Source organism: Gallus gallus, chromosome 2 (genome assembly GCF_016699485.2).
Source record: "Gallus gallus isolate bGalGal1 chromosome 2, bGalGal1.mat.broiler.GRCg7b, whole genome shotgun sequence".
Classification (NCBI taxonomy): Eukaryota; Metazoa; Chordata; class Aves; order Galliformes; family Phasianidae; genus Gallus; species Gallus gallus.
In genome coordinates, this window is record NC_052533.1 from 32,607,316 (window position 1) to 32,623,277 (window position 15,962).

Here is a 15,962-nt window from a genome sequence, read left to right on the forward strand (position 1 = left end):
ACAGACTTCTTTAATAACAGCCCTGTATCTGGAGCTGTGTCACTCTACAGATTACAGAGTACAAATTACTCATTGAACTTGCCTGGTACACAGGTCAGATCCACCTCTCCGTTGTGTAGGAAGCGGGTAGGCATCCGAAAGCTAGCACCCGCTGAGAAGTGTTGGTTGGCTCAAAACAAACCTCCATCACCTTTAAGTCTGTGATACACAAATCCTCTGCAGTGTTCAGATTAACTTCTGCCATACGGTGGGTGTGTAAAATCCTCCAAGAAGGAGGCAGAGAGAGAAGAAACACATATTCCCTTAATACATCCAAGGTGCATCTGAGTGCAAGTACTGGCACTCAGGAAACTCTAGTTCATGGGTGTTGACGGGTGATTACCACTCCTTAGGAAGAATCTCATGTACGAGTGTAAAGGCCTGATGCCATGGCTTGATGCCGTGTCTACGGGCAGCATGTCTACTATTCATATAGAGATGGTGCCTTTCTCTTGCACTGGAGTGAGAAGCCCATACGTACTTGGCAGAAGGGCTGCCTTTTTTCTCCTGGCTAGTTTTTTCAGTTCTTTTAGGAAATGTTATTCCTGTTAGGAGATACCCCATCCAGTACTTTGCTAGAAGCCCAAGTGCTCTTCGTGGACCACTGGCCTCTCTAGAGAGGTTGGAAGCAACCATGTTTTCACTGAGAGTATCCTTAACTCATACATTAGCGCCCGTCCTAGAAGCAAAGAGCTGGCTTCTATTCCAGACTGCTTTCACCGAGGCACATACAGATCTCCTGTAATCTGCCAGAGCTCTGACGAAGACCCACGTGTTGCCTTCCTTGGCATTTACCCCGTGGAGCTCTCCTGCAGAGCCATTTTTTGCAGGGGAGGTAGAGATGGGCTCTCTCTAAAGGTTGCGCTATCATCGGGAAAACACTTGGCAAAAGCACAGCATAGAAGTAAGGAGAGTGGAATAACATCCCTGTATGGAGGGACGAGCTGAGAATTCCCCTCTACGCAAAGAGCTATCAGGTTTAGAGCGCTACTTTCCTGATTCCTGTCATCATCACCACTTGCATTTGCTTCTCTTGAGCTGGTGATGACTGGCTTGGGTCCTAACCTTCTGCAAACACAGACCCTTTGGCTCTCCCAGCAGCTGCTCTTCCACTGTCCAATTTTCATGCTGAGGTATCCATTTGATTTCATCCTAATCCACACAAAGTTCGGATTTCTCAGTGCTGGGGGAATTCTGACCCAGCAGGCACCAGAGTGGTTATTATATGGGATTAATGCATCTGCTATACAAAGATTCCTTCAAGACTATTCGTTTTTTGGGGGGAGTTTGGGTGTCTTTTTTTTCCTTTCTCTTTCCCTTTCACAGTACATACTTGAAGGATATTTTAACCCTTCTTTAGGCGTGGCTTTGTGCGTATGTGTGCATGTGAGTGTGTGCCTAACCCCCTAATGTGGGTGCAAGTTAAGGGATTGGTTTACAAACCCACATTTCCAAAGCACAAGATCTTGCATGGATCTGGCATGGAAACTTCAGAAAGCAGCCAGAAATCAAGTCGTCTCCACTCCCACCCTTTTTATTTCTGTGAATGAGTATGTAAGAGACCTATAAATCCAAAACTGTGCAGGCGTGGAGGAAATCATAAGAGTCAGCCTGGTGATATTACCATGGGGAGCTGTGAAATCACCGAGGATTTATACAAGCACACACGGCGATGTTGTCATTAAAAAGGAAAAAAAAAGGGGAAAAGAAATGGAAGGATGGCTGTTTGGCTGTGTGCTGTGTGTGGCAGCCACTTAGGACACATGGTTTCGGTACGTCCACTCTGTGTTCTGCTGGGAGCTGCCAACTCAAGGGCAGAAAGTTTTCCAGCCCCGCCACCGGATTGGAAATCAGCCCCTTCTGGGGCAGTATAAAGCAAAACAGAGTTGGTTTGGTGACTTTGGCACTGGGGGAAAGGTTTGTAGGGGAGAGAGGTCATTCCCATTGCTACATTCCAAGCTGCTGTCACTGAGGCAAGCCTCCAGATGACCTCAAAAGGATCTGAACCATCTCACTGCCCCTGCTGTAGGGTAAAATAATAAGCTCCGTGCGATTAAAAATGTTCTGTCTACCGCAAAGTTGGATGTCCTCCCTCCCACCATCTCAGCAGAAGATGCTCTGCAGGGTGTGGTGCGCAGCGGGCTCAGCCCACGCTGCTCCGTCGGATTGGGTTGGTGGATTTGTCTCCTCCACAGAATATCTACACGTGTGCAGTCACCCACGATGGGGTGAGCAGCCAACTCCCACTGTACGGCTGCCCCCTGCAGCCCCCAGGCTTGCTCCTTCCCCCCACTGGGAGGGAGTTTGGCAGCACACGCTCGTGGCTTTGTCCTATTTCTAGTGCGTCTCTCACGCCGTGTATCCGAGCTGGGAGGGTTTTGTTTTATTTATGATTGCTTTTTATTTTATATAGATGTATTTTCAAAAGGAACACAGAGAACCACAGGTCGGGTTTTTGCTCAAGTACTGTAGCGACTGCAATGAAACATATTTAGGAAGTAGAACTAACCTGCTCAGATTTTTCCCTTCTCCACAGGCTGCTTATTTGCCATAAAGGAAATGGGAGCAGGGAGGGGGTCAGGGATGCCTTAGCGAAGCGTGGCTCCCCGTAAAGCTCACTTCATGCGTCTCAAGGGCCCGGCAACCCGCTGCTAGGCAAAACAGAGTGAAAACGTGTTTAAAACGTGTGTGCCTCCTCTCGCGTTTTCTGGTGTCCGGCTCTGCCGAGGGGACCGAGCTCCGGCTGCGGGCCGGGCCGGGCAGAGAGCTGCGGGCGGCGGCTCCCATCCCTGCGCTGCGGGGGCTGAACCCTGTGTTAATCCTCCAGGGGAAAGGAGAGGGAAGAACTGGAGGGGGGAAAGCCGTGAACGGAAAAAGTTTCAAAGCTTTCCCTACGGGACCGTCTTGCCGTGTTGGTGCCAGGGGGGAGGAAGATAAAGATCAGGTCATTCGTGTTTCCTACCCAGCACGAGTTGGGGCTAAGTAGAAAATCCTGAGCACTGAACTAGAAAAGAGCAGCATGTGGGATGTGTCCCACAGACTTCCCACTTTTTAGTTCTTATTTTTTTTTTTTTTTGATTGAAAACAAGGCTAAAAGCATTCTAAATGTGCATTGTAGTTTGGAAATGAAGGACTCCTCCGTGTTGCTGTGTACCCATGGCAGGAGACATGCTGGCACATTGATGTGGTCCTCCTGGATTTGAGCAGATGTATTGAAACTGCATTTTAACGAGAGAACAAGGGCAAGAAGAATATACCTATATGTGTAAGTGTCAGAAATAATGTGCCTGTGTGTGTTTATATGCATATATATGGGTATGCACATCGGAGAAGACGTGGGATAAGGCACACACTATGGAGCTAAGCAGAGAGTATATGTTTTGTCTCAGGAGAAGCTGGTGAAGCCACCTAAAGCACAGGGGGGTGTTTATTCCATTGCACTCACACTCTGCACATCCAGTCCTCTGCCACCTGTCCGTTTTTCAGGTACCCAATGGCAGTGTGGGGTGCAGCAGGGACAGATGGACAGCTGTGGCCAAGCTGAGGCCATGTGCCATGACATTCTCAAGGTGCTATGCTGGAAGGACTTGGTCCAGTTCAGATGTAACCTACAAGAGCGATTTCTCTCCCTAGCCGCGTTGCCAGCACTTTTACGTTGGTCTGAGCAAAATGTTCCTGGCCTGGAAAAATGATGCTAATGTCGGCTTGGAAAGAACCAGAGAATATGTCCTGCGTTGTGGCAGTCAGGGGGAGGCATCGGGAGGTGCCAGTGCCCCCCCCAGTCGCTGGGGATGCCGCGGTGTCGCTGCCTCCTGCCCTGCCCGGGGTGCCGCCCGCCCGCCCGCTTGGGAAAAGGGCTTCTCTGGTACAGGGAAAAAAAAAAGTGGAAAGAATGGGCGAGCACCTGGCTTGGCTCCTTTCATCTCTGCGGCCCATCAGCAGTGGGGGGCGCAAGAAGACAGCAGTTTGTGTAGGGCCGCGGTGATCACAGCCGGGGACCGCCGGCCGGGAGGGAGGAGGAGGTGGGATGCGGCGATTGGCGCTGCGGGAAGAGGGATGCGGCACATGGAGGGGAGCGGGAGGCATGCGCAGGGCTGAGCTGGCCGGGAAACAGGGATCTCGGCTTCGGCCGGAGCCCCCGGAGCCAAGGCTGGGCCGCGTTCCCTCTTCGAATCCTTCATGGGTGCCAGAGACTTCGGGATTTGTTCCCGGGAGATGAGTCTCTAAAGGCGTGTGCTCCGAGCCGGCAGAGAACCAGAGCCGGCCAGCACGGAACAGCGCTGCAGGGCAGCCCTGGAGAGAGCAGTTAACCACGTCTGCAGCCTTCCCGCTATTAGCCGTGCCTCGGGCAGTACTGCCCTTCCTGAGAAACAACCCCTGCCTTACCCTGCCAGGGCTTCCCAGTATGTGCTCATTTCCTCTTTCAGAAACAGCAATCACACAGGCACTTGAGCTTTGCTTCTAACATTAGCCTTTCTCACGCCCACTTTCAGGCAGGGCAGTTGCACGAACGTGCCCCGATTTCTCTCTCCCACACAATGCCAATACATCCCAGAGATGGTCTGTCTCTCAGCTGCAGGCTTCCCACTTCGACTTTCAGGATTCCCCGTTTGTTCCTAGCTGAATTCAGTTCCCACTGGCAAAAGTGTGTTACTTACTGTGAAAGTTTCCTACACCTCTACTTTTGCCTTATTTTCTATCCCATAGGCTCAGTAGCCTTCTGAAGCACGATGCGCACAGCGTGCCCAAAGCAGAGCTCTGAGAGCACGGAGACAAGTATGGGTGTGCAAGCTTGATCCCCATCAACACAATTCATGCGTGCTGCAAGCAGTGCTCAGGGCACTGCTCCATGCTCACCTGCCACAGGAGACACTCCCGTCCCTGGCCACTGAAACATGGGTTGGCCACACAGGAGAAGGAGAGGTGGTGGGCAGGCATTGAGGATGCACACAGGATGCAAGCCCTGGGCAGAGCTGAGTGAAGCAACTTGAAGTACTTGGCTAGAGCTCTGGGATGGATGTTCTGCTTTTGTCAGACAAACCCAGCCTACGGATGCGCTACCCCTGAGAGCTCTGCATGGACATATTGGTGCAAAAATAAACCAGGCAGCCACAGCTGCTGTCAGAGTGCACCATGATAGTTTGGTGTTATTTCAGCTTGAATACCTGTAGTCAAAGTTTCTTGAATTCATGACTGGATGTTAAGGGTTTTGACTTATGACTCATGGTAGTAGATACCGGGTAAGGTTTTCAGTCAAAGTGTCCCCAAGGTCTATATTTGAGGTTTGTTTGTTTGTTTGTCTGTTTGTTTATTTTCCCGTGGGTAGAACTTGAATGAGGCAGAGATGGACAAAGGCTTCTGTCTCAGTCCAACCACTGTGCTCAGGACCCTTGGCGTAGAGTGAGGAAATTGCCATTGAGATGGCTCTGTGCTGGGTAGCTGGATTTTCTTTTTCTTTCTCTCTCTCTCTCTTTTTTCCCTCCCCCCCCCCCCCCCCCCCCCCCCCTTAAAGCCTATTTTTGAGTATTTTTTTGTACATACTTTTCCTCCTCCCCCAAGTGGAGTGTTCGTTCCCATTAGGTCATTTCTTCTCCTATGTGAATCAAAAGGAAAATTCCCCTTCTTTCCAAGTGGTGTACAGTTGTGTCTCTGGAGCAATACATTCACTTCAGAAAACGCTTTAGCAACCAATCCCCTGACTGTGAGAGGTCTCTCAGCTCTTCAGAGAAACCTTCCATAGAGATTTCTCCATCCTTTCTTTGGGGAAGAAAAGGGTTTCCAGGATCCAAGTATGCGAGCTGGGACTTTTGGAATCACAGAAGCATAGAATAGCTTGGGTTGGAAAGGACCTTAAGGCCCATCCAGTTCCAACCCTCCTGCAATGGGCAGGGCTGCCGCCTGCTCAGGCTGCCCATCCAAACTGGCCTTGAGTGCCTCCAGAAATGGGGCATCCACCTCTCCTTTGCACCCATTCTCTCTGGTCAGAGCAGATGGGGATTCCACTTCTACCTCTCAGAGTCTATCCCCAGTGCTTTGAGCTTCAGCTACACCCCCCTCCACGCTAGCTTTATAAGACTGTGTAAAAGTAGCTTTGCTTCAGCCCAGTGTCAATTTGGCCCATACGGAGCAGAATCAGGCCTAAAGCTGCCCTATGGCTGGGAAGGGAAGGGCTGTAAGAGGATACAGACAGCTGCCAGCTGTAACTGCGTGCTGTGTGATGAGGCAGACACCAATGACACCGTGCGTGACAAACACCCCTCATTCAGCCATTCCTCCTGGGGCACAGACACCCATGATGGGGGCCCTGGAGGTGCACAGCACGGAGAGCTGGGGGCTGAGTTCTCCTTCGATTTCATCTGAAACAAAACCAAAACCAAAAATCAAAAGTCTTCATCACGGGAGCCACCAAAATGCTGTCAATTCTCATTTACCTGTGCCTTCTGCCGTATTAAATTCACACCACGAATATTCTCCTGTTTTCAAATCAGCGAGTTTGCCACGCAGATCATGTTTTTACAGTTCGTGGTAACATTAAAAAGACGCTGCGGTTTTATGGCTCTCGGCGAGTCTGGAAGTGATAGCAAGTGAAATCGAAAGCCCAAATTCCTTCACAGTGTACTCACTGACAACAGTGAAACAGCAGATCTGGTTTCCATGAGCTAATTGCCCCGGTTGTTCTGTGAGCAGAACCGGGCCCTTCTTCTTCAGGTTTTGGTGGAACAAGCTATCATCTCTGAACCCTTTGGTGGTGGCAGAGAAGGGCTGCTTCTGGAGGCTAGCTAGGAAAATAATAATAATGATAATGGCAAGAAAAGGCAGATGTTTTCTGTACAGATGCCTAGATCCCATATTCAGAGCTACACAGAGGCAGAGATGTGTCCCGGATTGGATCCTTACAGGGTGCCATTACACGGTCTCCTGGGCACATCCCACTCGCAGTTCTGTCCTCTCTCCTCAATGCCACTTACGTGTTGTTTGCTGTCAGTGTGCCAGCTTGTACTTACGCCCAGCATCACTCACCTATCATTCTCTTCTTTCCAAGGCTTCCACCTCCAACCGTGTCGTAAAAAAATAGCCTTAATAAAACAGCGATAATTACGCCATTATTGTTAACAGTATCCATTAAAAATGTAAAAAATAAGCTGTCTGGTTTTGTCACCCGTTTGCGTATCAGCCTTTTTTGGCACTAAATTGTTATGCGTCGTGTCAGTGCTTTCTCCCCCTTAGGGAGACGACGGGGGCTGTTTCAGACGGGCTGAGGGCGCACCGTGGGATCACAGCCACCACCGGACAGCATCGGCCCGGAGTTCCCATACCCGATGACCGACGGGAGAAAAGCAAACTCCCGCGGCTAAGAAGTGTGTGATGCATTTTTCCTTCTCGGGGCTCCGCACTTCCGAGGGACACCTCTGATGTATGGCTGTGTTACTCTGGAAATGTTTGAACGCCCCTCTATATTTCTTTGGTTTGGGATGGGAGTGTGTTCGTTGCCTATTTGTACGCCGGGAATCCTTTCTGTTGGGGTCTCCCCGCTCTCGCCTCGGCCGTATTTCAGCAAGGAGAGCTGAAAGGTCGAAGGAATAAATCAGTTTGGAAAGTTTTCAGGATAGTTCATGACGTCCTGATTGTGACCAACAGAGTGAGGGAGACTTCATAAAGACCTCTGTCGGAAAAAGAAAGAAAGAAGGAAAGAAGGAAAGAAAGAGAGAAAGAGAGAAAGAGAGAAAGAGAGAAAGAGAGAAAGAGAGAGAAAAAGAGAGAGAAAGAAAGAGAGAAAGAGAGAAAGAGAAAAAGAGAGAAAGAAAGAGAGAAAGAAAGAGAGAAAGAAAGAAAGAAAGAAAGAAAGAAAGAAAGAAAGAAAGAAAGAAAGAAAGAAAGAGAGAAAGAAAGAAAGAAAGAAAGAGAAAGAAAGAAAGAAAGAAAGAAAGAAAGAAAGAAAGAAAGAAGGAAAGAAAGAAAGAAAGAAAGAAAGAAAGAAAGAAAGAAAGAAAGAAAGAGAGAAAGAAAGAGAGAAAGAAAGAGAGAAAGAAAGTCCCGTCGAGATATACTTTCCAATCTGCCTGGAAATTAATCCCAAATGAGGGAGTCTCCTTCCAAATCGGACTTGACAGATCTGTGGGAAACACAAGGCAGAGGCACAGCCGGAGCCGTTCCCGGCACATAGAGGGGAGCGGGACGGGACGGGCTGTGCGGGAAGGAGCTGTCGTGGCCGTCCGTCCCCCTCGGGGGTGTGAAAATAAAGGCAATGTACGAAGCGCCGTGTTAATGCACTTTGAACCCCACAGAGCCTTTTTTTGTCTTTTTTTTCCCCCTTCCCTTAGACTCCGTTCGGGCCTTGAGCTCTGTGTTTACTCTTGGCAAATAGCTCTGCGTGTAGGGTGTCTGTTTGCCTGTCCGTGTGTAAGTGTGTGTTTTGCAGCCCGTGCTGCAAACACAACGGCCAGCAGCACGAGAACAACAAACCTGGGGGGTGGTGTCTCGGTGGGATCGGGCTGAGAGCAGGGCGAGGAAGGAGGCAACAATGGATCGTAAACGAAAATAATCAAACCGGTGGGGATCGGCCGGCGTAACCCACGGGGACCACAGCGAGGGCTCCAGCCTGATGCAGATAGGAAGATTTCCTACAAACTTCCCGGCAGTCATCATGTACATCGGCCCGTCTGGGGGAGGTCCCCTGCGTTCTGCATTCAGCTCCCTGTTACTGTTTTATTCAGAAAGAGACACGAAAGTCCCTCCCCCCGCCGCCCCAAAACTCGTAGTAATGGGGAATTGCGCAGACACAATCGACCTCCTCGACTACCTGCCCGAGCCGGGAGGGAGTCCGAAGGCGAGCTTCCCTGTGAGACCGGCTCTGAGCGGGGCCTCGGGGGAGGCGAACCCTTCACGCGGCCCCCAGAGGCGACGGTGACACGAAACCAGCCCGTAACGAAGCGCAGCGGCGATGCCACCAGACGTGGGAAGCGGCCACCGGAGCCCCACGGGCACGGCGCTGCCCGAACCGCCCCGTCTGCCCGGCCCGGCTGCTCCGCACCGCACTGCCCTCATCCCCGTGCACCGCTCCCCGTCCCAGCCCCGGCCTCTGGGAGCAGGAGGCGGTGGAGATGGACTGCTCCGTCAGTCCGTACATCCCTCCTCCAGCTCCTGGGCCCGATTCTGCAGCCCGCTTTTGGGGCTCCCCTGTCCGCTCCCGGGAGCCGGACTGCGGCGGGTCCTCGTCCGGAGCACGAAGGGCACGCAGCGGGTCTGAGGCTGGCAAGGGGAAGAAGGGGAAGGGAACCGAGCGAGGAATTTTCGATACATAGGCAACACACGTGTGATGAAATCAGTGCGGTCTGAGCGGGGTGGGTGCGCGGTGCGTGTGCCCGTAAACAAGTGCGCGTGTCACACAGGCAGAGCGAGAGATTGGTGGCGGTACCCTGTAAAAATTCCTGCTTTATCCCCCTGAAATCAGCATGAGTATTGCTGCAGCACGTCTTCACCCACGGACCGAGAGGATCGGGGTTCTGTTTGTTTGGCCGTCTGTTTGTCTGTCTGCCTCCTCGCTCACGGGGCTCTACAGAAAATCCCAGCGTGTTTCCCATTGCGCTGCCCGTTCCCTACCAAAGCAACGTCACCTCAAATATGCCAGTAAATTCCTTACCGGGTTGGAAACGTAATTGGCTGAATGCTTTCTGTAACCCGACTAGCCAATAACGCTCCGAGAAAAAAAATTTAGAACAATCTCGTTACGGCAGATGGTGAAAATGACCTGACACTACACGTGCGAGTCGATGTGAACTCGAGATGAGATCCTTGCTGCACTCATTAGAAATATCGAAATACACCGGGAGAACGCATCTTTTGGGGTGCGAGGTCTCTCATTTTCAGACAAGTGCTGTCCGAGTGGCTGCCCCCGTCATCTCCGGTTTGCAGCATCTGCTGGTGAGCTCTGGCCTTGATAAGGCGATTTTGTCTCTGTGTTGCTCTTGGCAGAGCTTCTTCTCGCAGTTGCTCCTATTGAAAGCGGGTAACAGTGTACGCGAAACAATCAATTAAAAAGTAGAAAGGGGAGGAGGAAGGAAACCCTCCTAAAAACGCAACATTCATCGAAAGTGTGAAAAATGGAGGAAGAAATGAGAGTAAGTGATAAACATCAGAGAGGCGGACTATCTACGGTTACGAAAAGTGAAGTCGGTTCTGTCTTTTCCGCCGTAAAACGCAATAAATTTGTAACCACGCTTCCGAATTTTCAACTACCGTTTTAATCTCAATCAAAAGGCTACGAACGGGCACCGATACTGAATCAGAACGAGAAGCCAAGGCTGTTTCTACATTCAAATGTCAGTAGCGCATTTCCTTATCCTCGAGTTTGCAAAGGATTCCTAAAGCCTCATCCATGCAGCTCTGCGGAAGCCGATTGCCGGCAATAAATAATGCATCGAAGGAAGAGGCTTCGGTACGCATCTTCTCACTCCCAGGATGCGGCTAGGGCTCTTCGCATCGGTTTTACATCAAGGCGGTGGCTTAAAGCAATCAAAAGGCTCTGTTTAATGGCCAAGAGAGGCTTCCCCCCGCGGAACTCTGCCCGCATGTTACAACCTCTTTGCAGCTCCGCTCCATATGCATCTCCCTTTCACACTTCCCTCTCCATCGCGGCTCCTACACCTGGTGCATCACGCGTTGAGCCCATTAGCTCCGACTCTTCCTTTCATCTTCCCCATGGCAGACGTTTCTATTTATCCGCTGGCAATCAATGTGTGGCGTCACCAGTGGTACTGTAATGACGACTGCACCGTTGAGGATGACAGCTTAGAAAGAAGAGGGCAATGGTGATCCCTCCCAGAGCAGCACGGCACAGAGCAGCGCTCGCATCACAAGGTCACCCCATCTCCCCGCTGCTCCTCCGCACCGCCGGCAGCGGGTCGCGGGCTGCGCACGGGGCTGGGGAGGGAGCGGCGGGGAGGGGGGGGACGAGATCTGGATTTGTTTCCCCCTTCCCTTAAGAGAAGCCACGATGGAAAGCAGGAAGGAGATGGTGATGTTTCTGGAAGGGACGCAACTCGGCGCTCTGGTTGGCAAGAGGGTGCCTAATTTGACCGAAACGGTGAGGAGCCCCGCTCCGGAGCCGCAGGAGAAGATGATCCCTCGGAACTGCCTCAGCCCCAGACCTGGCCCCTTGTCGTCCCGGGAGAGAGGAGGAGGAGGAGGAGGTGGCGGAGGAGAAGACGAAGAGGAGGTGGAGGTGCTGCCGGGGACAGGGACGGTGCCGGAGAGCCGCTCGGCGGCGGCGGCGCTGCTCGGGGCCGGACAGCAGCCCCCCGGCACGGAGCCCCCCTCCAGCAAAGGGCAGCAGAGCAGCTCGGACACCGAGTCGGATTTCTATGAGGAAATCGAGGTGAGCTGCACCCCGGACTGCGCCACGGGGAGCGCCGAGTACCAGCACAGCAAAGGTACCCAACTCCTTCCCATGCCTGCAGCCCCCTCCCGCTCCCGGGCCGGGGGGCAGCACCGGGGGGCGGGGGGCTGCCGGAGGGGGGCTTCCCCTCAAAGTCGGGGCGGGGGCGGCGGGGGGGATTCCCTTCCTCCCGTCCATCCCTCGGCCCCCGGCTTCCTGGCATCGGGCGGCTCGCTGAGGAGGCGGAGGGCACGACGGCGGGCAGCCGCCGCGTCCCTGGAAGGCGGCCAGGTTTCCCCGAGCATCGAGTCCGCAGCCGGTCCCGCAGGGCCCCTTGGCCAAGAGCCCCCCACACCGATCCTTTCATTTTATTTTCATCCTTCCCCACTGCGCGGACGGTGCATGCTCCAGGAAACCCCTTCGGATCGTCCCCGGCGGCGCGGTTCTGAGCGAGAAGGGGGTGGGCACGGGGGAGCAACATCAAACGGGTTTTCTGGCCGAGAGCTGTTTGTGGTTTTGCAGGCTGAAATGTGCCCGGGCGAGTGCGGAAGCGCCCGTAAAGACCGTAAAATCTCTCCTGCCTGCCCCAAGTGCGGTGGAGAGGTCCTTGTTTGCACGTTGGGGGGGGGGGGGGGGGGGGGGGGGGGAAGGGAGAGGTCCAAATTACCTTGTCACTTCTGTGTCTCGATGGCGCCAGCTCGGAAATGGTCCCAATGAATTAATTGCCTTTGGTCTCGGGCACAATGAGAGAGAGTTGCATTTGAAAGCAAATGTAGCGGCCAGGCCCCTTCTTCCCCTGCCCCCACTCCCTATTCCCACCTTCCCATCCCGGCAAAGCAACCCCAGCCCCAACAAGGATCCGCTTCTCTACTCTCCCCGCTCCTCCATCGCTTGAAGAAGAAGCCGGGAAGTGCGGACGGCGACGTCTGCCCCCATTCCGTCCTTCAGGGGCTCTTGGAAAACATCCCACCTCGAGCTCCGGAGGCTGAGCAGAGGGTCCCCAGAGCCTGACCCCCTCCCCGGGATGAGGGCTGGGCTCCTGCCTGCCGACTGCTCCGCTCCCGGGCCCTCGTTGGGCTGCGGGAAGGCCGTGGGCACACCTGCCCTTCCCAGCCCTCGGGGCCGGGGATGCTGCGGCCGCCTCCGGCTTCACAGCGCGGGGATTGAGCGGGAGGCCCAGCGGACACTGCCGGGGTGCCGTGTGCGTGTTTTGGGGCATCATCCCTTTCTCCAGCCCCTCTCCTCGTGGCTGTCTCCCAAGCATCCCTACTCTAGGGGGGCAGGCATAGAAAAGACACAAATGGGGAGGCGTGGGGTGAGAGGGCAGCTCGGTGGGGCGGCGGGCGGGGAGCATTCCCTCGTGCCCACCCGTCTCCCAGCACGTGTCCCTTCCGCGGGCTCCCCTCTTAGGGCCGTGCCCCGAGGCTCGAGCCGGCAGCCCCGGCGGCGGCGGGGATCACCCCAAGGGCGGCGGCGGCGGCGGCGGCGGCGGCGGCTCCCAGGGCCCGCTGAGCTGCAGCGCCAGCGATCAGATGCGCCGGTACCGCACCGCCTTCACCCGCGAGCAGATCGCCCGGTTGGAGAAGGAGTTTTACCGGGAGAACTACGTGTCCAGGCCCCGGAGATGTGAACTGGCTGCTGCTCTAAATCTGCCAGAAACCACCATCAAGGTACACACGGCTCGGACATGTTTCCAATTAGCACGATATAAATCTATATAGCCAAACTTCCTTGCAAAACTCGGGAAAGCACTTCGCCAGCGCAGCCCTCTCTCACCCCCCCACCCCCCGCCCCTATCCCGGCCCTGCCCGCACCCCGCAGCACGCGGCATTGAAGGGGGGAGGGGGACGACGCGGCTCCGGGGCCATCCCAGCCAGCACCGCTAATCCGGTCTCTCCCCACCGGATTATTGCTAATCCTCCCCTCAGCCCGATCCAAAACTCTCTCTGCTGTCGAGGAAGGGAATAGGAGGGCAGTAGGAGCTCCAAATCTCTTTTCTCCCCGCTCTGCTTTGCTATCTGGTATAACATTTGCACTACACAATAATAAAAATAATAAAAAAGGAATCGCGGGTAATTCTGTCTGCAAGAGGCAGAGCGGTCGGGATTGCCCGGAGGGTTCCCTGGGACGAGCCCCGGCAGGAAGAAAGGGAGATAAGCACCCTAACGAGGCATCCCCAGTGGGTCTCTCTCACGATTTACAGCGCTTTAAGCTATCCCTTCAGGGAGCCGGGGCCGGCGCCGGCGTCGGCTCGGCCATGGGGAGCGGTCCCAGGGCTCGGCCACGCACGGAGCCGGGAGGAGTGCGGGAGATGCGCGGCGGCGGCGGGTGACGGCTGTGGCCTCCCCTCTCTCCGCAGGTGTGGTTCCAGAACCGGCGGATGAAGGACAAGCGGCAGCGCCTGGCCATGACCTGGCCGCACCCGGCGGACCCGGCGTTCTACACCTACATGATGAGCCACGCGGCCGCCACCGGCAACCTTCCCTACCCCTTCCCATCCCACCTGCCCCTGCCCTACTACTCCCACATGGGCATCGGGGCCACCTCGGCCTCGGCCGCCGCTCCCTTCAGCACCCCGCTGCGGCCGCTGGACACCTTCCGCGTCCTGTCCCACCCGTACCCGCGGCCGGAGCTGCTCTGCGCCTTCAGGCACCCCTCTCTGTACCCCGCCCCGAGCCACGGACTCGGCAGCGCCGGTGGCAGCCCCTGCTCGTGCCTGGCGTGCCACGGCAGCCCGTCCAACGGGCTGGCACAGAGATCCGCCGGGTCAGACTTTACCTGCTCGGCCACCACCAGGACGGACTCCTTCCTCACTTTCACCCCCTCGGTGCTGAGCAAAGCCACCTCGGTTTCCATTGACCAGCGGGAAGAAGTACCTTTAACGAGATAAAGCTTCGTCTCAGGGTTGTTAAGAAATTCGCCCCTTTCTCGGGAGCTCTTTGAGTTAATGTACGTACGGCCGATGTTTATTTAATCGTGTTCTCTCCCCAGAAGTGGACACCTATGGAAAAAAAAAATAATAAAAAAAAAAGAGAAAAAAAGGAAAAAAAGACTAAAAATAACTCAGTCTTGAAAGGATTTACATTCCAAGGGGGGGAAAAAAAAGAGCAGGAACGAGCGGTGATTTATCTCGGAGAAGGGTTTTAGGCACGGAGGAGAAACAAAATCTACCTGAATGAAACACATTTCAGTAACGCACTGAGGTGAGCGGGGACTTTCTTGTCAATTGACGGACTTCCTACCGGGGCCAGAACTTCTGCGGCTTACAGCAACCGACCCTATGCACACACCTATGGGACTGAGAGGGCAAATCTGAAATACTTGAAAGAAACGTTATCACGCTAACGAAACGGCTGGTGAGCATGAAGAAAGCAAAGCTGCGATCTACCGGGGCGTTCAGAAAATATAACCAACGATCAAACAGCAAAACCAAAAGGTTTCGGGATTGCGACTCGATAGTATTATCCAGTAATTTCTAGAGAGAAAAACAATGCTTTACCATAAAGAGAAAACCTCTGTACATTGCTATCGTGGTTTCATTGCTTTCTTTACTGTCCCTTCTCTCCTTCGCTTTGAGCAGAACTGCAGCACCGCGTCTCCGCTTTCATTCCAACTTTTAGTTTTAAGAGGTAGACTGGAATTGGCAGGGAGAAAAAAGAACCACGAGCTGCTGCTTCTCTACGGGTCAGAGCTATTTGTCCTTTAAATAACAACGTCCTATTATCAGTCGCTGAAATGTGCGCACACCGACGAAATTAGCAAGTGATGTATATGTAAGGAGGGTTTTTGAATACCGAATGTATAATGCTCCGTGAGCAGAGCCCCCGTGCCAAACGCTAACAAGCCGCCAAGGGAAGAGATTAGGTGACAGGGAGCAGCGCTCCTTCAGACAATCACCAGTCTGTAAATTGGAGCAAAGGCGATTTCCCTTCCTTTGTACTGCAGCCTCCACTTCTCTCATTGACTTCTCTTGGATGCGGCTCTTTCCCAGCCCCCCCCCCCCCCCCCCCACCCCTTATTTTTTTTACATTTCAAGTGCTGTTTTTTTTTATCTCCTTCCCCACCCCTGCTCTTTGCATCTGTATGTGCCCTTCACACGGCTCCCTTCCTTCTGGAGGAGGATTTCTTCCGCATCCCCTCCCCTTTCCCCTTCAGGTATTTCGGAAGGAGGTATAGCACCATCGCTTTTGCTCGGCTTTCCGTCAGCCTGCGGTTCTAAAAGCAAACGCGTCCACCGAGCCGGGCTGAAGTTCCTTCCGAAACAGAATTTGTTTCTTTGAGTCTATTTTGAAATAGCCCAAAGACCGCCGTCGTTCGTTACCATTGTCGGAACAAAACGCGGCACCACCACAATGCCACCGCCGCCAACTGCGATGCTGACAGGCACATTTTAACAGCACATCATCCACACTTTTATTGCGCTCGTTTAAAAAGAAAAGACAAGGGGGAAAAAAACACACAAAAATCAAAGCGTTGCTTGAGACGAATTTCACCTCCGTGCGGTTTCTACCAGTTGCGGTTCGCCAAGCAGGAGGACGAGCGCCGGCCG

General features: G+C 53.7%; 1 protein-coding gene across 1 annotated transcript; it reads left to right on the top strand.

Annotated features, from left to right (window-relative positions):
- Positions 1 to 10,859: 10,859 nt before the first annotated feature.
- EVX1 (even-skipped homeobox 1) lies at positions 10,860 to 14,892 on the top strand. Its single transcript, XM_425994.8, has 3 exons — positions 10,860 to 11,468; positions 12,824 to 13,083; positions 13,773 to 14,892. The coding sequence occupies exons 1-3, from the start codon at positions 11,033 to 11,035 to the stop codon at positions 14,301 to 14,303; spliced, it is 1,227 nt and encodes a 408-aa protein (XP_425994.3). The 5' UTR covers positions 10,860 to 11,032; the 3' UTR covers positions 14,304 to 14,892.
- The last annotated feature ends 1,070 nt before the right edge of the window (positions 14,893 to 15,962 follow it).